Consider the following 23,048-nt stretch of genomic DNA (forward strand, 5'->3'; position numbering starts at 1 on the left):
AGAAACAGCTCATGGGCAGGAGGTGCCTATGGAGGGAGCCCTGCTTCCCATCTCTCCCACTGAGGCTGCCAGGTGGAATTGCAGCTACCAGGTGACAGGACAGGTGACATGACACAGGTGACGCGCTTGTGCTCTTCCAATTCATCTCCCAGTCCACTTAAATTAATTTCCCACCCACAATCTTAATTATTCTCTGCTCCACATGGGTGTGCAAGAAGAAACAAAAGAACCAGAGGGATGCCCAAAACTCAAGCTGCCACTGTTGAAAATTAATATTGCTGCTGTGGTGCCCCTCCTATTCCTCTCCCGTTCCCCACCGCTGAAGAACTTACAAGTGTCTCTCTTTTCCAGGGATATTCCTGGATTTACGGACGCCGTCCCAGTTTCTGATTTTATCCTGCACTGTCCCGCTTTTCCTTAGGACATCCCTATTTTCATCAGAGAAATGTTGGAAGGTATGGAGTTATGCAGCCCCCGAGCCAAGGAGATGAGTAACTATACAACCTTGAGTAGCCATCTGAAGGCAGTCCTGTTTGGGGAGGTTTTTAAATGTTTGTGTTTTGTTATGTTTTTATCTATGTTTGAAGCTGCCCAGAGTGGCTGGGGCAACACAATCAGATGTGTGGGGTATAAATAATAAAATGATTGTGATTGTGATTATTTAGGATGTCTCTATTTTCACTGGAGAAATTTTCGTTGGAGAAATATAGCACAAGGAGACTATTCCATCTGCAAAAGGACTCCTGCTTGCCCAATGGATCAATCATCTCCTCTGCTCCCCCTCCATGATGTTCTGGGGGGGGGTCCCCTGTTCTCCAGAGCAGATTTTGGGGAGGCCCAGGGGGCATGCAGAGAGAGGGGCGAAAGCATCCTTACAGTATTAGATAACTGGGCCAAAACAAACAAGATGAATTTTAACAGGGAGAAATGTAAAGTATTGCACTTGGGCAAAAAAAATGAGAGGCACAAATACAAGATGGGTGACACCTGGCTTGAGAGCAGTACATGTGAAAAGGATCTAGGAGTCTTGGTTGACCACAAACTTGACATGAGCCAACAGTGTGACGCGGCAGCTAAAAAAGCCAATGCAATTCTGGGCTGCATCAATAGGAGTATAGCATCTAGATCAAGGGAAGTAATAGTGCCACTGTATTCTGCTCTGGTCAGACCTCACCTGGAGTACTGTGTCCAGTTCTGGGCACCACTGTTCAAGAAGGACACTTACAAACTGGAACGTGTCCAGAGGAGGGCAACCAAAATGGTCAAAGGCCTGGAAACGATGCCTTATGAGGAACGGCTAAGGGAGCTGGGCATGTTTAGCCTGGAGAAGAGGAGATTAAGGGGTGATATGATAGCCATGTTCAAATATATAAAAGGATGTCACATAGAGGAGGGAGAAAGGTTGTTTTCTGCTGCTCCAGAGAAGCGGACACGGAGCAATGGATCCAAACTACAAGAAAGAAGATTCCACCTAAACATTAGGAAGAACTTCCTGACAGTAAGAGCTGTTCGACAGTGGAATTTGCTGCCAAGGAGTGTGGTGGAGTCTCCTTCTTTGGAGGTCTTTAAGCAGAGGCTTGACAACCATATGTCAGGAGTGCTCTGATGCTGTTTCCTGCTTGGCAGGGGGTTGGACTCGATGGCCCTTGTGGTCTCTTCCAACTCTATGATTCTATGATTCTATGAGTAGCAAGAATCCTTGCACTAGCTCAGGGGTCTGCAACCCGCGGCTCCGGAGCCGCATGTGGCTCTTTTACACCTTTGCCGCGGCTCCGGGGCGGATACTAGCCAGGGGAGGAGGCGCATTGTGCGCCCCGACACTCCCCACTGTGGCGGGTGCTGTACTGGCTGTGACGTCGCATGGGGGCGGTGCGTGCGTTAGTCACGCACCGTCCCGACGTCACCTTCCTGCCCACTGTCAGATCGGAGGGCAGCGGCGCGCATGCTTTAAATGTCGCAATGGTTTTGCGGCTCCCAGGTTTTTTTTCTTCGTAAACAGGTCCAAGTGGCTCTTTTTGTCTTAAAGGTTGCAGACCCCTGCACTAGCTTATGCGAGTGGAGCGAGTTAGCTGAATCTGGCCCACACGGCCTATGGCTGTGCAGGAGGAACTTGGCACCGTAGAAACTGGTGCTTGTGGGGGGGAACGTCCAACACAGCCTCTCCCTCTTCCTTGGGTTTCTCTAACGTCCTTGAAAAGCCATCTAAATCTGGTGGCCGTCCCTGCATCTTGTAGCAGTAAGCTCCACAAAACTAATCACGCCTTGTGTTTCATTTTGCTTTGCTTCTTTCTATTCCAAATCCCTTGCCCTTCCGTTCATCACTGAAACATGCACCACAACAAAGAGATCTGAGACCTTAAGGGAGCAGCAATCATGACCGGGCATTTAACTGGGTGCTTCCAGGACCACCCTAGGAAGAGCGCTGCTTCTTCATCAACTTGCATGCCCATGCTGCTTATGAACAAAGGGCCAACACTTTCACCTATTGCTCCAGCAGTCAATGAGGGGCCACGATCAGGCAGAGGCAGAGTAACTTAAAAAGCGGCACCGGCAGCCCACAACTTCTATTGGCCTCCAGTGGCGGGGAGTCACATGGGCACACGCCCAATGAGAACTGCTGTGCAGACGAGTCTGGAGCAGCAAAGATGCGGGCAAGCAAAGGGAGAATCAAGGAAACTGGGAGAAATCCCAGGCAGCTGAACAGGGAGGTAAAAGTGTGGGGATAAGGTGGGGAGGGGCAGAGAAAAGGAGGCGGCTGCCATTTGCCAAACCAGAAATAAACTATGCCGAACCTTTGCTGTCGTGGTTATCCGGTGACCATTCAATATTTCCACCCTGGGCAGCGCTGTGTTTGCAGTGGGAGATTTACTATGTTAGCTTGGGCAGGGCTTGCTAAGCTTATCTTACAGTGAAAACACCCGCCAGGAGCTCCAGCCCAGGGAAAAATGGTGCTTTAATCCCCTTGTTTTCCTTTTGGGTGATTACCTGACAAAACCGAAAATTGTTATAGCTTTGCTGAAAAGAAAATTAGGCACTAATGGCAAGAAACCTCTCCAATTAGTTCTGTTATTACCAGCAAATTATAATTGCAGCGCTAGCACCCCTCCGAGACGGCAGCTTCTCAGAGGCCTGGTAAACTGCGCTTGAGCCACCAGCCCCTCCTCCTGGTCCAAGGCGGAGAGAGGTTATATTCATATATGTACATATTTAAACCTTTTCTTGAAAGTCTCTTGCACAAATTAGATTAACCAGAACAGCTGAAGTGGCCAAAACGAGCCCTTAAAGCCGTCAGATTAAAACACTTATTAACCATGACAGATCCAAAGTTATTTTTTCCAGGCTTGCTGCTGTGGAAATTTGCGACTCTCTCCAAGAGGAGCACAATTAATGTTAGCAATTCCCACTTCCAAATGAAAATATATTGTGTTTTCTGACTTTTTTTAAAAAAAAAGAAGAAGAAAGAAATATCCAGCAAACAGTGAGAAAATGCATCCTCCAGACTGGATGGAAAGGAAAGCAGTGAGGAGGTGCTCACTATCCCAGTTATAAAATTCTGGCAAGAGTAATGATTGTGTTTGCCCAAGATCCAAGCTGCTTTTTTTTATAAAAAAAATGCAGTACCTGATACAGTTAATGCTCCTGGGTTTTCTTGCCCATGTGAGCAAGAAGGAGCAGGTGTGTGCTTGGTGCTACCCCAAGCGCACTAACATCAGGTAAAAGGAAAGGGTAGCTCAGGAAAGACTTAGCACCCCTGTCCTTTCTTCCTCCACCTGCTGCATCCACACACCTGGGGCCTTAAAGGACTCATAAACAGCTACATCAGAGGTGGGGGACTTCACGCCCATGGGCCAACTGAGATGCGCGCGCGCACACACATACACACACACACAGCACCTCCATCTGACCCTTGTGACTCTCATGGTTGAGACACCTTGAGGTACTTTGAGATAGGTAAAGGTAAAGGACCCCTGACCATTAGGTCCAGTCGTGGCCGACTCTGGGGTTGCGGCGCTCATCTCGCTTTACTGGCCGAGGGAGCCGGCGTACAGCTTCCGGGTCATGTGGCCAGCATGACTAAGCCGCTTCTGGCGAACCAGAGCAGCGCACGGAAATGCCGTTTACCTTCCTGCCAGAGCGGTCCCTATTTATCTACTTGCACTTTGACGTGCTTTTGAACTGCTAGGTTGGCAGGAGCAGGGACAGAGCAATGGGAGCTCACCCCGTCACGGGGATTCGAACCGCCAACCTTCTGATCGGCAAGTCCTAGGCTCTGTGGTTTAACCCACAGCGCCACCCGCGTCCCATACTTTGAGATAAAGGTAAATTAAATAGCACTAAGAGAGGCTTCAGCATTCCTTGCCGACCCATTTTTCCTTATTTCTGGGGGGTGGGGGGCAGAGCATGAAGTCTCCCAGTGTTCATGGTGGGCAAGGAAAAGGCAAAGACAAAGGGTTTAATCAAGGAAGAAGAAACTGCAAACAGCACAGATGAGAAGTTGCATACAGAGGTCAACACGGGAAGAGACAAGGCACTAGTTATCCACATGGAACAGTTACATCTGCACTCAATGCTTATTTAAAAGTTGGGGAAATTGGAAGATGCCTTACGCAAAGTCAGGCCATTGGCCCCCACTTAGCCCAGTAATATGACTGGCAGTAGCTTTCCAGGTTTTGGGAGGGGACTCTCACACCCTCACCTTCAAGATGCCCAGGACTGAACCTGGGCCCTTCTGCATGCAAAGCAGATGCTCTGCCACTCGGCTACAGCCCCTCCCTCAACACAGGTAAGTCTATATGTTGTATGGCCTAAGATTCCCAAGCGCAGTCCAGAAGGCAGATCCCTTCTCTGTGTGCCTCCTCCACGAGAGGCCTGGAGAGTAGCAACATGAGGATGGGCCTTTTCTGCAGCGACTTCCCATTTGTGAAATGCTCTCCCCAGGGAGGTTCAGCTGGCATCTTCATTAAACACCTTTAGGCACCAGGTGAGAACATTCCTCTTTAACCAGGCCTTTGGCTGATCTGACATCCTATAGACTTTTAAATGTGCTGCGGGGCTGCATGTGTGTGTTGTTCTTGTTCTTGTTTTTCTTGTGTATTTTGTGTTTTTTTCTTGTATTTTTATGTTGTGAACTGCCCTGAGATCTACAGATGAAGGACAGAATATGCATTAAGTATCAATTAACCAATCCCTGCAGGTCCTGTATGGCAGCACAGCACCAGGCAGGGCCGGAACATTTAATTTCCAGTTGCTGGATGCAAATGGGCATTCCCTGTGAGAGACCGTGCCTTCCGAGAAATTCTACTTGCAATATGCTGCTGTTAGCCAGATGCGAGAGATCTTTGCACCAAATTCCTGAACTACAACATCCAAGCTAGCCGATGAAGCCCAATTCTTGGTCATATACACAGCCTCATCCTGTTTTCAAGACCAAGCTCAGACCCCAAAGCTTCTCCTTAAGAGGTTCAGATTCCTTCATCAGCGGTGACATTCCATGTCTTATAGATCCCATGGCGAGACTGGAATTTCCAGCTACGTAATGAAAGGGCCAGGAGGCTAGAAGCAAACTTGGTGAGCAAGACATGGAATATCCCCTTTCCCAGAACCAGGAAGTGCCAGACCAACGTGTTTAACCACAGCATCCTCTTACCTGGAAATGTTTCTCAATTAAAGGTTTAGCTCATCTTGCCTGAAATCGCCCGATCAGGCAGTGCAGAATGCCGCCTACCTGCCATGTGTATGGGGGGGGGGGGAGAGAAAGGGAACACCAGCCAGGGCAGTCTATACAGTGCATTCCCAAAGTGTTCAGGAAAGTTTCTCAAAAAAAAACCCCCACCAAACGCAACTTCCCTGATGACATTTCCTTCCAACTCTTTCTTTGGAAATCCCACCTTGCTACCACAGCTCCTCTTTCCTGGTTCCTGTATTTGCTGTGCCTGTTTAGCTACGAGAGTTTACACAACTGGGAGCACTGAATGAAAACGCAAATGATGTGGATAAACGCCAGGCAGGCTGGAGGATCTGACAAATGAGTGCATCTCAGGGCTGGGACAAGTTCAGGTGCTAGGACCAGCCTTACTACAAAAGGTATGTAAAGAAAAGAGTCCTGTTTTCCTCCCGTCTGCCTCTGTGTGTAGGTTGGGTGGGGTTTTTTAAGACTCCCCTCATTCCCAGCCAGCACATTCATGCGAAGGCTGCTTTAGCTAGAAAGGCCAGAGAGCACTTCACAACCAAAACGGTCACTCCTGGCTACACAATAACACCTCCTGGGTGTGTTGCTAAGAATGGCTTCAAAATCAGGGAAGCTCGTGTGAAGTTTTGGCTGCGTCTGAGACCAGCTAGGCTTGCTGCGTAATAGAGCCCTGAACGCAGCGTTTTCTAGGCCTCCCCCGAGCTTGGCCAGATTGAAAATTTGAGGCTCACTGAACACTCTGCATGCAAGAGGAACCCACACAACTGCAGTATCTTCTCGTACCAACATCACAGTCGCAAGTGGCAAGCACATCTGCATCAAAGTTCGGCTTCCCAAGCAGTGTCAGTCATGCCTGGGAAGCTTCCAAGGATTCCCTCGGAGCAATTTGCTTATGTTTCAGGGCTGCACAGAGAGGAGGGGATTTCTTTTTAAAACATGGCCAAGATACTCAATTCCCACCCCCTAGATGTAGAATCAAGCCTAGGGAGGATTAACCTTGTCTCCCGGCAAGCAGCATTTTGTGAAATAAACCACCAACAGATACCTGGCATCAACAGAAATGGTGAGCATCTTATTTCTCACAGAAAATGCTTTGTCAAATACTGTGCCAAATGGAAGGAGAAGGCACGAGAGCACAAAAAAGGAACTCCAAGGCTATTGCAGGACTAAAGGGCCTGGGGGGAAGGACAGCGAGTGAAGAGGTGCAAGGAAGCCTGCCACCCTCTGGAAACTGCTAATGAATTAGCTGGGGAACCTCTGGTGCTGCTGAGCTTTTTCATTCAGACTTCATCACAATCCTGCGGCCTGTGGCTCATTACCTGCTCTACAAGGAACTGCCCTTGAAGACTGTTTAGAACCACCTCTAAGCAAAACCAACCACAAAAGCAGAGACAGAATTCACTGGCAGGCAAAAAAATTCCAGGTGCTAGGACTGAGAATTACTCCAGGCACAATGCAGGGTCTTTGAGGGGAGGGAGGGTGGATTTTTTTTTTGGGAGGGGACACTAATAATATAGACAAATAGGAAATGAGGTAATAGGTACTAAATGTAATACATTGCAATACTCCCACACCCAATTAATGCCAACCTTAAGTTATTTGGCTACATTCTGCAAAATAAAAAAATACTGCAAGAATTTAAAATGTATAAACAGATGTATTGAGAAAACTTGCGTAGCAAGAACAAAGCAACAGGACCCCCAAAATTTAAAACAACCTGTAGAAACTGAAAACTACCCCAAAAGCCTGATTAGTAAGGCACAAATCATAACATAAAAGTCTTCAAAATATATACAGAGGCCTAAATAGTGGCATACAGATGTAAGAAAATTAAATAAAAATGTCTAGCTGCAATTCTCAAAAGGAAAGGACGCCAGAGACTTGTGTTGCAAGAGGCATCCAAAACAAAACCTTTTATATCAACTGGAACCAACTGCCTATAATAGTCCAGTGATATCAATGGAAACGAACTCTGGAATGGAGAACTTTTAATGTGTACAATGGAATCAAGGGAGGGCTTTTGACTCTTACTGGCAGAAAGCCAGAATAAATAGGTAATGGAGTGGAAGACTCGAAAAGTAGCAGGAAAACAGTGACAATGAAAGAGAGGGAAACATGGATGCGGATATTCCCAGCAAAGAGAGAAAATCCATTTCCTCACTGAAACCTTTTGGAGTTAAATTGCATAGGGCAAAGATCTAATGCAGCTCCCTCCCTTATCAATGGCTTGGCATCCTGCTCACATGCCCCTTCAATGGCCAGGTCAAACGTCGGGTGCTGAAGCTCTGCAGAACGTCCCACCAGATTTACAAACGCAGACGTCTCTGATGCATTCCATTGAATGTCTTTTCAAAGCTCTTGCAGCCTGCCCTGTTTAAATATTTCCACGTGACCATTTGATGTCACAAACCACAAGGGTGCTACTACATGCAGTAACTTTTATATAAATGCATCCTACTGGTGTGTTTGCTGTGAATAAAGACAACAGCAACAAGGGAATCAAAGGGATCCCAACGAAGTGGGCCCCTAAAATTGGGGTCCTTTTGATATGCAGTTGTGGGTTACTTTCCACAGGCTGGTATATTGCATGGCAAGCGCCAATATTTGCTTAAACAGCACTGCAAGGGTATGCTTACATGATTAAATGTCAGGCTGCAGGTGAGTCTATTCTGGGCTCCATAGAATCACTCCTGCCACACAAATGACTCTTTCAGGGTCATTGCAAAAATGCATTCAGTGGCTCCCCACTGCCTTTCAGACACAATACAAATGACTCAGGCCCAGCAGCCCTTCAAGTCCACCCAACATTGCTTTCTTTATATTTTTAATTTTTTGTGGTTTTGTTTTCGGGTATGTTTATAGACACCTGTCCCTCCCTGCCCCGCCCCCAGCAAAAAAAAAAAAGTTATAGGCTGCACAACAGAACTAAAGCAATTTAAGCTCCTGAGTTGCTTTTAAAGGAAACGGAAGTGGAAAAGGCAGGGGGAAACAGCCCTACCATTTGCGGCTGAACCCCAACTCACCATTTTCTCCAGCCCCCAGCGACAGCTGCTTCTGATCCTTGGTCTCTCTTGAGCCATCTTGCTTGCCCTCAACATCTCCGTCATCAAACTGAGCCTCTATAACAACGTCTGGGCTGTTAACGTTGCCTTTTCCTGGATCACGAAGCGCACAAGCGCCCGGGGAACTCCCTGGAGGATCTGATCCTTGAGCTGTTTCTGTTGTTTCATTGTCACAACCGTCCGGCTTGATTACCTGGAGAGTAAAGAGGGAGAAAAATTGCATTCTGAACTGCATGGTCCAGCATGGCTGAGGGGGAGCCGTACACTGCTTCTGACCCTGATAGGTCTCTCCACCCCTCCAAATCCTTCATCCCAGAGCCGTTTCCCATTGATACGGGAGGGGTGACTGCCAGTGAGGAGCAGCAGCAGGATGGGACCGGCCTGGATGGCAGCTCTTCCAGGTCAACTTCACCCAGAAAGCAATACTAGCACACAAGAAAGAAACACACCATGTGTCCCAACCTTGGTGCCAAATTATGTGAAGGTCATCATGCCAGGGGGGGGGACATTTTCCCACCATTTCTTCTTCACAACACAAAAGGTCTGAAAGGGGAAAAACTGGGAATGGCGAGCAGGGGAGTGAAAAACCCTCCAATGGCATAACTTTTTAGAATGGTGACTGAAACAGTTTTAAAGCTGTCTTTAAATCGTCATGATTGGACCAAGGCTGCAGAGTTAAGAGGGCAGAGTGCCTGGGATAGGCACACACCCCCCCCAGAAAGTCCCACGAGGGTCTGTGGGACGTCGAGAGGTCCAGCGGAAGCGCCAATCTCCCGTCACTCCCCCCTCAAAAAGTACCGCCAAAAGGCGATGGGGGGGGGAGTGGTCGAGAGCGCTCAAGGTGGCAACACGGCCCTGCGAGCCGAAGCCACAAGCTGCCACCAAAAGCAGGAAATTTTCCTAACAACACTATGGAGCCGAAGAAAGAGTAAGAGGTTTTTAATCTATTTTCTGAGAAATAATTGCAGCAATATCGCCTTTGACTGGGTGATGGAACAGGCAGCGCTCCTAGGATTCAGTGGTGGGAAAACTACTTTCAGATGTTGCAGAGCGCAGAACATTGTCAGGGGTTTGGGGTAACTGTGAAGAAGACTCCGTCTGCGTCAGATCCAAGGCCCATCTAGTCTAGCATCCCATTTCCTACAGTAGCTAAGCAGATGTCTTTAAGAAGCACAGCAGCAGGGCACGAAGGCAACAGAACTCTCTCACTCATGTTCAGCAACTGGCATTCAGAAGAAAACTGCCTCCAACGTGCCAGTGGTACAGAGTCATCATGACTAGTAGCCATTGATCACCTTATCCTCCCTATAATTGTTTAACTATATATTACATGAAGCACTTCCTTTTATCTGTCCTGAATCTGCAACCATTCTGCTTCACTGGACGGCTGTCGTTATTTGTATGATCGTCCACAGGACAACTAGTGTCACTTCGCATTTGTTAAACAAACTACAGTTTAGTGTTACGTGCAAACAGGACCGATTTCAATCATAAAGTGAGGCACCTACAACTCCAGATGTGATCTGACCAGCGCAGAACAGTTTTCATGGGGAACTGTTCGAATCCCCTATAGTTTTATCAGCTACAGGGCTATCAATGCATCCTGATGGACAGAGAGTCTGCTGTGAGTTTAGAGTGAGGAGCTCAACAGGAAAATGGTGAATGCTTCTCAGCTCGCCCTGTTTGTTGAGCATCTTGAGATAAGCAAGCCTGTGAACATGGATAGCGAAATTGATGGACTATGCCGAAAAGGCGAAAATGACAGGGAAGTTCAGACACCAAGAAGATAAAAGATTTTTAAAAAGAATGGACTAACTTTGTAGAATACCTGAAGGAGCACTGTAAACACTTAAAAACATTAGTAGGTTTAGCATAGTTAAAGCTATGGTTTTCCCAGTAGTGATGTACGGAAGTGAGAGCTGGACCATAAAGAAGGCTGATCTACGATAAAAATGAGTGTGCTACCAAAGATGTTATTCCTTTTCCAATCATTGCCGATAATTAAGGGGGCATCAATTTTTAAAGAACGGCAAAAAATAATTTCAAGATATATCTGGCAGGGTAAGAAGCCAAGGATTCAGTTTAAGTTATTAACAGATGCAAAAGAGAGAGGTGGCTTCGCCCTGCCAGATTTGAAATTATATTATGAAGCATCATGCCTCTGCTGGATAAAGGAATGGATTAAATTAGAGAATGGAGAGCTGTTAGATTTAGAAGGATTTGACAACAGATTTGGTTGGCATGCTTACCTATGGTATGAGAAGAAAAAAATTCACAAAGGCTTTGAAAACCACATCTTCCGAAGGTCACTGATAGAGGTGTGGGAGAGGTATAAAAATTTGTTGGAACCTAGACTCCCCCACTGGATTTCACCATTAGAAGTGATGAGTGTGGAAAAAATTAATATGAGGGGGAGGTGGATAACATACGGAGAATTGGTAATAAGAGAGGGAGGGAAATGGAAAATGAAAACTTATGAAGAGGTGAAAGAATTTGTTTACGACTGGTTACACTACTTTCAGATTAATGAAATGTTTAAAAAAGATTGTAAAATGTGTGGGTATGAAGGTAAAGAATCAAAATTCCAAATGGAGGTATTGAATTATGAGTATAAAAACCTGTCTAAAATGTACAAAATGTTGCTGGAGTGGCATACAAAAGATGAAGAGGTAAAAGTAGTAATGATACACTGGGCAAGAGACTTTGGTTACAATATACAGTATGATGATTGGATGAAATTATGGAATGAAAGGCTGAAATTTACGGCATGTACTGCGTTGAAAGAAAATGTAATGAAAATGTTTTACAGATGGTATATAACGCCAGTTAAACTGGCCAAAATGTATAAAACATGCAATAAGTGTTGGAAATGTAAAGAAAAAGAAGGTACTTTCTATCATATGTGGTGGGAGTGTAAAAAGGTGAAAGACTTCTGGGAAATGATATACAATGAATTGAAAAAGATGTTGAAATATACGTTCGTTAAAAAACCAGAAGCCTTTCTATTAGGAATGGTAGGAAATGAAATCAATAAGAGAGACTGTAAACTGTTTCAATATGCAGTGAATGCCGCAAGGTTACTTCTGGCCCAAAGATGGAAACAGGAAGAAATTCCAACAGTGGAAGAATGGAGAAGGAAATTGACCGAATATGCAGAATTGGACAAATTGACTGGGAAGATTCGATACCAGAAAGACCAAAAGTTTATCGAGGACTGGGGAAAATTTACAGAATATCTGAAAAATATATGTGATACACAGACAACGCTTGTTGGTTTTGAAGAGACTCTGTGAAATAGTAAGAAATACTGCAAAAAAGAGAGTAAGAGGAAAAGGAGTGGGGAAAGGCAATATCATGTTTAGAAATGCGTCAATAAATAGAAATCTTTCGAAAGATTGACAGAGAAACTGAGGGAAGTCAAAAATTGAAGCATGAGTGTAAAATAATTTGTTGACTGTATAAAACTTGTTTGGAAAATGAATAAAAATTATTTAAAAAAAAAAAAAAGAAGGCTGATCGCCGAAGAATTGATGCTTTTGAATTCTGGTGCTGGAGGAGACTCTGGGGAGTCCCATGGACTGCAAGAAGATCAAACCTCTCCATTCTGAAGGAAATCAGCCCTGAGTGCTCACAGGAAGGACAGATCCTGAAGCTGAGGCTCCAAGACTTTGGCCACCTCATGAGAAGAGAAGACTCCCTGGAAAAGACCCTGATGTTGGGAAAGATGGAGGGCACAAGGAGAAGGGGACGACAGAGGACGAGATGGTGGGACAGTGTTCTCGAAGCTACCAGCATGAGTTTGACCAAACTGCGGGAGGCAGTGGAAGACAGGAGTGCCTGGCGTGCTCTGGTCCAGGGGGTCACGAAGAGTCGGACATGACTAAACAGCAACAAGGTTTAGAATAGCACCAGTGATATAATTAGGGTAAATTTTGAAACAAGGGAGATGAAATAAATTTCATAAAGATATAAAGATGCAGAAAAGATAGTAGGTAACGATGGGAAACTGGGGAGGAGGGTGGGGAGAAGTCTGGGGGCTGAGAACCCCCAAAAGATAAATGTTTTGTTGAATTGATATGAATGTAAAAATGTAAGCAAAAAAATCCTTAAAATAAAATATTTTTAAAGAGCAAGCCTGCAAACAAGGAATGGGGTCGCATCTGCCTCTGATGACTAGGTATCAGGTTTTTAAAGACTGATAAGTAGACAGACACATGCACCCTCTTAAAAGCGTACTAAGTTCTGCCAAAACGCTAAGAACCTGAAACCATCAGATACAAAAAGGGGAGGGGGGAGGAAGGAAATGGGATAAGGAAAAAAGGAAGAACACTAAGTAACTGTGAAAGGGGCAGAGCACACCTTGCGAGCAAAGCACCTTTAACAAATAGTTGGAAGGTACTTCCTAAAATAAAGAAAGAGAACACTCAAGGAACATAAGAACTGCCTTGCTGGATCTCATGAGGGAGCCATCTAGTCTAGCATCCTGTTTTCCTCGGCACCTGGGCTCCCCCGTCCTTCTCACTGGTCCTTGGGGTACGGAAACACAAAGCTCCCCGGTGCAACATTATGCATCACCCCTCACTCACTGCAGCTGGCCATCTCTGTAGCGCTCAGGCACAAGGCAAAGCTCTCTGGAAGGAAAGGTAGCCAACAGGTTATGTTGCCTGAAGAGCTGAGACAACCGGTTTGCTCAAGTGCTGCTCATGAAGAGGTGAGAGTTTCGGGGAGTCCAGGTGCAGCCCTTCTCTGGAGCCACCGCTTAGTGTGATTTATTGTCTGATAAATACACCCTGTGGGGGAAGTCCAGTTCATGCTCCTAGATAGACCAACACCAAACAATTTATTGCAGGCCATTAAAAATGTTGACCAAATAGATCTTTTCCACCAAACCACACAACACTCAAGAGTAGTGGAGTTCTACTGTTGCTTTCTCCTTCACAAATGGCATTTGCACCGACCAGAAATATGTGTATGTGGTTTGAAAAGAACCGTTCTCATTACACTCCCCTCCAGGAGACTCTGCCATGCTCCCCCCCCCCCCCCGGGAGGTTGCTCAGAAAGGAATGAGGCCCTTGAGCTGGAAAAGATTCCCACCCCCTGGCCTAAAGCAAGCTTTGACCACGTTCCATTAGAAATCCAGTATTCTATCATCAAGTGCAGTTCTCATAAATGCAAATGGGCTGGGCCAAAGACGATAAACGCAAAATCAAGTGGGGCTTCTAAAACTGCTGGAAGGGGCCAGGTGGAAATCAAGGCAGGGGCCGGGGAGTGATCAAAAGGGTGAAAATTGTCATCTCTCCCTCCCTTGCCAACCTTTGGACTGACATGGAAATTGGTACCTAATGCAAAGGGACTGCACAAGAGTCATGATGAGTAGCTGTGGAATCAATGACATTGAAAAACTATGGTCTGCCCACGCTGGTACCTTTTTAAAAAAAAAAAATTACAAAATTTAACTTAATTTGTACCACAAAAATGTAAGTGTTCTCCTGCAGCCCTTAAAAAGAAAGGCAAAAAAGCCTCTCAGAAAAGTGACGATTGACAGAGATGTTGGTCCTCCAAGACTGTGTAAGCGCTCAGCTCAAGAACTGAACATGGGGATTTAGAGAATAATTCAGCAATCTAAGAATTTGACTTTTTTTAAAAAAGAAAAGAAATGCAAGCTTCTGTCCCTGAACTTAAACGTATGCAAACAACGCCCAGTAAGCTCTCACAGGCCAGAGGAATCAGTAAGCGGGATTTCCAGCAACTATGGGGCAGGGGATGTTCCTGCCAACCCCCGGGTTGAACAAAACCAGAATAAATTACAAACAGTAAAAGGTACGGTTGATGTCAATCTTCGCGAAATATACCAGTAGCAGAATTTAGCTTTCTGTGCCACGGAAAATGGATTGCCTTGGTGCATAATTTTCTTCCTTCCTTTTTGGCTCTATTCTATTCTGCTGCTTTAGCAGAGGATAATACACTCCTGACCTTTAAGGAAAGAAAATTGCTGTGATGTAACATATTCAGAGTCATGGGACGCGGGTGGCGCTGTGGGTTAAAGCCTCAGAGCCTAGGACTTGCCGATCGAAAGGTCGGCGGTTCGAATCCCCGCGGCGGAGTGCGCTCCCATCGTTCGGTCCCAGCGCCTGCCAACCTAGCAGTTCGAAAGCACCTTTGGGTGCAAGTAGATAAATAGGGACCGCTTACCAGCGGGAAGGTAAACAGCGTTCTGTGTGCTGCGCTGGCTCGCCAGATGCAGCTTGTCACGCTGGCCACGTGACCCAGAAGTGTCTGCGGACAGCGCTGGCCCCCGGCCTCTTGAGTGAGATGAGCGCACAACCCTAGAGTCTGGCAAGACTGGCCCGTACGGGAAGGGGTACCTTTACCTTTTAACATATTCAGAAGCATGGGGGGGGGGCAAATTTAGTCTTGGACCATCACAGGTCCATAGCACCAAATCAAGCTCATCCGGACAAGTTCCAAAGCTGAGCGGGCAAGCCTTGAACAGCCTTTCCCCAATTCCTCTGCCAAATTCGGGATTTTAGGGAGCTGGTGCATCAAAGCAGCAAAGGCGAGAAGCAGGAACAGCTCGGTGCAAAAGCCAGCCCTGCAGGAGCTGCCCTTCTGCTCACAGGTGGTAGACTCTGCAGCAATTAGCAGAATTTCACTGGAACAGCATTGCAGATTCCGGTTGTTATAAATACGATGCCTCCAGGGATGTCACGCATTTATGAAACCCAAATTTAATTACACTTCATGTTTCTATTACTGCAGCTTGTACATGCAGCAATAAAACCCAAGGCAACTATAATTATTAAGGAGATACCATTTCGGGCTGCTAGCTCAGGCAATTTGCAGCCCTAACTCCGCAGACACCGTCAAGAGCGAGCGCGCAGCCCCTGCCCATTATTAGGCTCTGCCTGCGTCAATCGTTTTCTATAAAGCAATTTTGCACTTGCTCTGAAGTTAGCAGCTTTCCAGCGGACGGCTGGAAGTGCTCAGCAAGAAAACAGCCCCTGAGTGAGCCATCCATCAGCTGTGGCATTGTTCTTCCTCTTCCTAGTTGCAGGCTATGGTCCTTTAGCGGACATTTGCCTGACCTAGTTTCTGTGCCTCAGTGCAGCCCCTCAAAGCGCATTCGAAGAGGAGGCAGGTTTGGTTAACAGCCCAGTGGATTTAATCAGGAAACCTGGAACTTAACCCAAAAGTAGGGTGAGGGCGGAGAGCAGTTTTACAGCCCAGGGAACGCTCTTTAAGGTCTATGGCGTGGCTCTGCTACTGAACCTAAGTGGTTCCCCTCCTACAAGAAGCCTGGGCAGGAGATCTGCATGGGAACGGGACGTAAGCTGCCTGGAGAAGGAAGAACAGGAAGGTGCTGATAAAATAAACAGCATGCAAGAACAGCTTGCTCTGCTGCGAGAGATCTTGAGATAATTGGCTTGGGCGGGGGGCTTGCCAGAATTCCTACATCCCCACGGCCAACAGGTACCATTTTGGCTTTCGGCCCCCAGTTTCGCTCGCAAGGCATGTGAAGTTGCTCCTGAGGGGGCGTGAAAGGCACAGAGGACCATCAGCCTTGAATGTCACATCTTTTTCCGGGCGTCGTATGTGACGTCCCGGTGGGTCGACAGCTACTTGGAGAAGAAAGAAGACACCGGATGCGTCACGTGCAAATTTTATCGCACTGCTATCTCAGTGTGCTTCCCAGGAAGCCCAGGAGCCGCTGCCAATCCGTTTCTTGAGAGAAGAGGAGATTTGGAGCAGGACATTCACTCCTCAGCCCCAACTGATAAGCCTCCTGCCACCTGCACACATAGGTTCCACAGCTGCAAGGTCCTAACTCTTAGATGAGATTGACTTTATTATCAAAGTCTGGCCACCTCTTGGAGGATCCGGTTGACCAGCAAAATATATTTCCTTAGATGGCCACCAGGCCATGGTCTGCAGAACAGTCTGGACCCTGAGCATATGGAACATTGCTGCTTGCGCTCCTCCCAAGTTTCCAGCTCAGGGGGAACATTGTGAGCAGACTGCAAGCCTCTGAAAAGAAGGCCTGGAAGCACAGAGCTAGCAGCTCACAGCCATAATTAACGGCAGGAAAGGAGAGCAGGGAGAAGCCTCCCTGCAGGAGCAAGAGAAGACCCAAACCACACGGGGGATCTCTCTCCGAATTGTGCTCCAAGAGCACTCAGTTCTTCTTGAGAAGGAATTAGTTTTAGGCCAAGAACAAAGCTTTGCTATTGAGTTTATTCAGGCACAGTTAAGAAGCTGAAGGAATCCAGTCTCACCTCTGCTTTGGGGAGAACATGACTTTTCCAGGACAGCTCCAAACAGTTAACTTGTAGTCCCTAAATCTTAAAACTGGAAATGGGGGGGTGGACGACACTTTTAATGTCACCAGGGAGCTGGAGGTTTCCAAATTGCAATTGACACACTCCTGGTGCAAAGAAAAACAAGTGGCTCAGTTCACTGGTTTCAAAACCCATCCTCAAGCCATGGTTCGGAGCAGCCTGCTCTAACCTAATGCAATCTAGATTTTTCTGGACTAGAAACAACATCTTCCTTAACCATCATCCATGTTGGCTGGGGCTGAGAGAAGTTGTAGCGTAAACATCTGGAGGACTCAATGTGAGGACGTACTAGTTTAGGAACTGGAAATGAGCTGCAGATTCTGTCCTCAGGTCTCTTGCCCTCTTATGTTCAGATGCCCTCCACCCTTTCCTCAATTGCTCCAATCGTATCCTGATGTTCCCTCCCAATCAGACATGCTATGGTTACTGCTAACCAGAATTCCCTCCAAACCATTGTTTGCAGACCTGCCCCACTGCAAACTATGGTTTGGAGGCAATCTCCACTGTCAGACTCCACTCTGACTATCACCAGTTGGGAGAGTGCTGTTGGATGCTTCTTGTGGGCTGCCTATAGGCATCAGTCTGGCCACTATGAGAGCAGGATGCTGAAACTTTGGCCTAATCCAGATGCAGGGCTCTTCGTAGGTTACTATGCTGCTCTGGAAATGGCTCTGTAGAAAGGCAGGAAATTCAAAAACCTCCACCAACATTGCCCACTGCTGCAGAGAACAATCCAAAAACAAAAATAAAAATCTTTAGCTCCCGTCTGAATCCAAACGCCTCATATACACCCCTGCAGCAGGCCAGCGTGTTAATAAAGCTAACACAAAAACCAGAAGAGCTGGACTTCAGAGGGGAAGAGACACTGGATCCAGCACGCCAACTTGACCACAAGGCTTTCTTTTGGGGGTGGGGAGGGGACACCGGATGCTTTGGAGAAAACTGCTGCCTCAGCAGTCATCGCAGCGTTGCCACCACAACACACCACAAAAAACACAACACACCATTCCTGCCGAGCACCTGCATCCATCAACCCATGAGGTTTTGCCATCTCGTCCTCCCCCACCGGGTTGGACACACGTCCCAAATGCCCACTGAGTGGGGAAAGCGCAGCAGGGCCTGGCCGGGAGAGGAAGGCCAGGGCTTGTGTGCCTGCGAGCTCAAGCCAAGCAAGTTTAAAGATTAGCATCTTGGAAGGAAGGACCGCGGCTTTGCCGAAAGGAAAGGACACCAGTGCTTGTTTGTTCCCACCTGGCTTAATAGCGAGGGGCTGGTTCCAGTAAAGGGAAAACCACCTGTCCCCTGTCCCTGTACTGCCAGAGAGGATGGGCAGCATAGTACAAATGCTATAGGCATTTGTATTGTGGGGGGGCGTTAAGGCAGGCAATTGGGGGGGGGGGGAATCTGGCAGCCAAACCCAGGTTCCCAAGTCTGCACTGCCAGAAGCGGGTGCTGAGAACTTCATTTTTGCTACAGTGCAGGATCACTACTGTCAATGGCGAGAAGGCACAGCTACTAGCTCAGCAAATGACAGGTGGCAGGAGAGGGTTCCACCAGCTTCTCCTCAGATCCTCCTGTCTAAGCAATGTCTCTTGTGAGTAAAAGGAAGCTACCAGCATCAGGGTGGACCCCACTTGCCAGCCAACTACCTGTCGTCCCAGTTATCTGTCTTCAGACCTTCGGGTCTGACAGTACGCACCTGATTTTGCAGGGGTGGGGGACAGGGGATGAGGAAAGGCAAGCCCTTAAGAGCCTGGTGGAGCATATGGGGTGTTAGGGGAGGGCTAGTACCTCTGGTGGAGGACACATTGTGCTCCTTCTGGGGGAGTTTGTCCACCTTTGGTCCCTACCCTGCACTCAGCTCTCACCTGCGGCTCTTAGAAGCTTTCAGCACCTGACAACGGCCACATCCCAGGAACGGCTTTGTCTGGCTAAACCAGGTGAGAGTGGCCGATGGCTCTCAAACCCTTGGTGAGTTAGGAATGTCTCCTGCATGCAAAGGCAGGCTCTGGAGGATTGAGTGGATGAGACCAAGAGTGGGTCCAGCGGTCAAGAAGGCAATTTCTGCACATGCTATTGAGTAAAGTGAGTGGCAGATGGGGCTCCTCCACTTGGGAAGAGAGTCCATCTAGGAGAAGGAAAACTCTGATCCTAAACCTCTGCTGCCTTACGGGATAAAAGGCTCAGGGGTCAACCCTACACAAATCCAGAGTGCAGTCCCTAAGACGGCTGGATGGTGCTTTGTGTGCCGCCTTCCTTCCGGAGACTCCTGAAGCCAAACTAGTGCCTAACGTATTGCTCTGCTTTCCTTTGGACCACATCAGTGAGGCCAAGAACTCTTGTTGTCTGGGCAGCCCAGGACCTCCAGACACATTGCCCAGGCTTACACCCCAGGGAGGTCACTTTGGTGCTGCTAAAGCAACAGTTTGACTTCACCGCCTCCGTTGTCTCTTGAGATAGGTAAAAAGGGGAAAGGTAAAGTACCCCGGACAGTTAAGTCCAGTCAAAGGCAACTATGGGGTGCAGCACTCATCTCGCTTCAGGCCAGGGGAGCTGGCATTTGTCCACAGACAGCTTTCCAGGTCATGTGGCCAGCATGACTAAACCGCTTCTGGCGCAATGGAACACCGTGACGGAAGCCAGAGCGCACAGAAATGCCATTTACGTTCCTGCCATAGCATAACTGCCAGGGTGCCAAACAGCACTCTCCCAATGGCTCTCTCTGGACTCAGTAGGACCACTGTAACAGATTGCCCCAATTCCAACAGAGCCTTACTCGGAGGAGACCATGGCTCCATAGTATCAAAAGCCACAGAGAGATCAAGGAGGAGGAGCAAGGTTGTCCCGTTCCCAATAGAAGGTCATCCATCAGGTTGACCAAGGCCATACTTGACATCTGATTTGGCACACCAGTACCCAAATCTAATCAAGTCATGTTCAGACATCCCATTCAGGGTACTGCTGGATCTGTTGGTATCCATGAAAAATAGGGTTTTTTTCTGTGTTCTGTGTAACATGCTTTCCAAGGAAGCTTATCTTGGGCGGGGGGTGGGGGTGGTCTTCCTTCTTAATATTATGCTCTGGACCACTCAATTGACTAGACCCTTACACTGCCATCTTCGCCAATCCTTATAAAATGCTGTGCAAAACCATGAGATGCGCTTACATAAACTCTGAGCGTTACATATTCCTGTGTGTTTTACAAGCGTGTTTATTTAGGAAAAGACATTCACCCCCACCCCACTCCCACCCATTCCCAAAGATATTTGCTGGAGACTTATTTAACACTTATAAAAGGAGCAAGCCTGCACCAGCACATGCCTGGAGGGGGGAAATAAACTGACAATGCTAACCGGGCCTAATGGTGGGGTACCTCTCCAAAATGTTTGCATAAACCTGCCTCCTAAGGGCTAAAAGCACACAATGAAGAGATGTGTTCAGAATTGCTATGCTGCTCTTTGGAGTTAAAACTATCACAAAAGGCAGCACACATGTTTGCCTGCTGCCCATACAAACACAGCAGACGTGAGCAAGATTTACAAAGGGGCAGCTTACCACAGGACACATGAAGCCACTTGGGAAGCTGTCTGTCTGTGTTGCCCTGAAAAGTACTGAAAAGAATCTTAAGAAGACTCTGGATTTCTGCTCGAGAACAGAACTGCATAGATTTTTTATTTAACTGAGCTTTGCTGCTTGATTGCTGACCATCTCCCTGAATTGTACGTCTTTGGGCTCCTTGGGCAGAGTGGCAGTCTATAAGTAAGTCCTCCACCAGGTCTGTGCTGGGCAGCATCCGCAGCTCCTTGCAGAGCCCAGGTACCCCACTGACCCCTGGAGAACGCAGATAGTTGTATCAATGGATCCTGGCTCAGGGTGGGCAGGGGTTTTCAGTGCTAACAATTCAAAAACTTGTGTGCCTTGGCATTCCAAATTCTGTAGCCAGGGGGAACACCCCTGAATTCTGCAACCTTTATAACTTAGAATCATAGAACTGTAGAATTGGAAGAAACATGCAGGGGTGATCTAGCCCCCAGCCTCCTCAGCTAGAGCATCCATGACAGGTGGCCATCAAACCTCTGCTTAAAAACCTCCAAGGAAGGAGAGTCTACCACCTTCCACTCTCAAACAGCTCTTACCATCAGAATGTTCTTCCTAAAGTTTAGTCGGAATCTCCTTTCTCATAATTTGAATTTATCGGTTTGGGTCCTACCTTCCAGAGCAGCAGAAAACAGGCTTGTTACACCTTCCATGTGGCAGCCCTTCAAAAGCATGGCAAGACTCTCCCTGGGGTGTGGCAGGGCAGTTCAGATGTCCCCATCACAAGCCACCACTTGGCAAGTGTCAGCTGCTTCTGCACGCGAGTGCACAGAAGCGCACCTCCGAGCTCAGGATCAAAGCACTTGTCCATGCTTTACTGCTGTGTCGGCACTTGGGCTTTTGATGGGGCTTTAAGTGCCGGTTCCCGGGGGTCCCCACCGCTGCACATGCCTTGACACACTTTCAAAGGCCAGAATGGCACACCTGGGACAAAGCACGCACTGCTCAGGAAGCAGGCTGTGGCCAAGGAAAGCAATAGAAATTTCCACAGTTAACTCGCGCCACTGGCTGCCAACAAGAAGGCTGCTGTGATTAATGAAAAAGAGAACGAGAGAGTGAGAAGAGAAAGAGAGGAGGAGGGGGGCATAATTAAAATCTGACATATTTGGAAGCTCCTCCAAAAAAGTGTGCAAGCATCAGTGGGAAATTTCCCCATTTGCTACTTGCCACCCAAGATATGCTTGTAGCAGAAGATTGGGGGTGGGGGGGAGAGAGACAGATAGACAGACCAAGCTGAACCGTAGCATGAATTCCCCAAGCTCCTTCCACTCTATGAAATGCACCCAGTCAAAAGCCAGGCTGCATGGTTATTTTAATCTGGAAAAATGCACATTGTTGTGATGGGTGTGTGTGCTTGTGGCAGAAGGGATTAAAAAAATAATAATAAACCAGGGCTGCATATCACAAGAGTCAAGTTCTAAAATCTGGAGGGACACACGCCATGGTGGGAGAGCACACAGAAGTCAAGGAGCCATTAGGGAAAGAAACGTTGACAAAATTGGCGAGTTCCTGCTGGTGCTTGCAACATGGGCGCTCTTGCATTTTTGTGGCACACCGGGAACTCAAAATAAACAACGTGAAACTTTTCAAATGGACCCAGAAGTGGTGCAATAGAGGGAGGGAATCGTGTCCCTTGACAACAATGCAATTAGTTAGTTGGTCCAGGTGACTCCTGTTCAACCACATTCCATTAACCACCATGACTTCCATATCAGCCCATACGTTTGGGGAAGAGAGAGATCACAATTGTGACCAGTGTCAAAACAGTGGGTTTCCGTTCCGGATGGAATCCAGTGGTTTCCCCACAAATGAAGCGACAACTTAAGGACGAAACGCTGCATCCCACACTGAAATCTGGGTCCGTCTGTTCTCAGCATCCTGGACTCCAGCTCCCAAGTTCTGCCTTATGCAGGTGCCAAAAAAAACCAGTTGTAGACTTAAAACCATATAGATCAGAATGTTTGCATGGCAGGAAAGGCCAGTGAGGATGGGCAACTGAAGCAGAACAACAAGGTGAACTGCCTTCAGATGTGCTTTCCTGCTGCTAAGAGAGATGGCAGGAAGAAGTGTCCTGTTTGCTCAGTCCAGCCTGATGCAATTCCTCTGGCTGCATTGTTTCTGAGGTCAGGGACATTCCTGCTTTCTAGGAACTCCATGCTCTTTTGTACTAGCAGGGACCGCCGCACAACTCCAGAGCCCATTTTGGTTTTTACAGCTGCAGGCTGGCGATATTTATAGCCTCTGCCCCTGCAAGACGCGGAGGTCGCTGTTTAGTTTATTGACAACTGCTGGTTGAAATTAGCAATTTATGTGAAAAATGCACCAAGACAAACAACAGTAGCATCAAACGTTGCAAGCTAAATA

General features: G+C 47.4%; 1 protein-coding gene across 2 annotated transcripts in view; it reads right to left on the minus strand.

Moving 5' to 3' along the window:
- DIS3L2 (DIS3 like 3'-5' exoribonuclease 2) overlaps positions 1–23,048 on the minus strand; it is a 205,895-nt gene that overhangs the window by 111,022 nt on the left and 71,825 nt on the right. For both annotated transcript variants that reach the window (XM_053390822.1, XM_053390823.1), the window contains exon 7: positions 8,713–8,944. In XM_053390822.1, coding sequence (XP_053246797.1) covers positions 8,713–8,944 — 232 coding nt within the window. The remainder of the gene's footprint in view (positions 1–8,712; positions 8,945–23,048) is intronic.

The sequence above is a fragment of the Podarcis raffonei genome, chromosome 5 (genome assembly GCF_027172205.1).
Source record: "Podarcis raffonei isolate rPodRaf1 chromosome 5, rPodRaf1.pri, whole genome shotgun sequence".
NCBI lineage: Eukaryota > Metazoa > Chordata > Lepidosauria > Squamata > Lacertidae > Podarcis > Podarcis raffonei.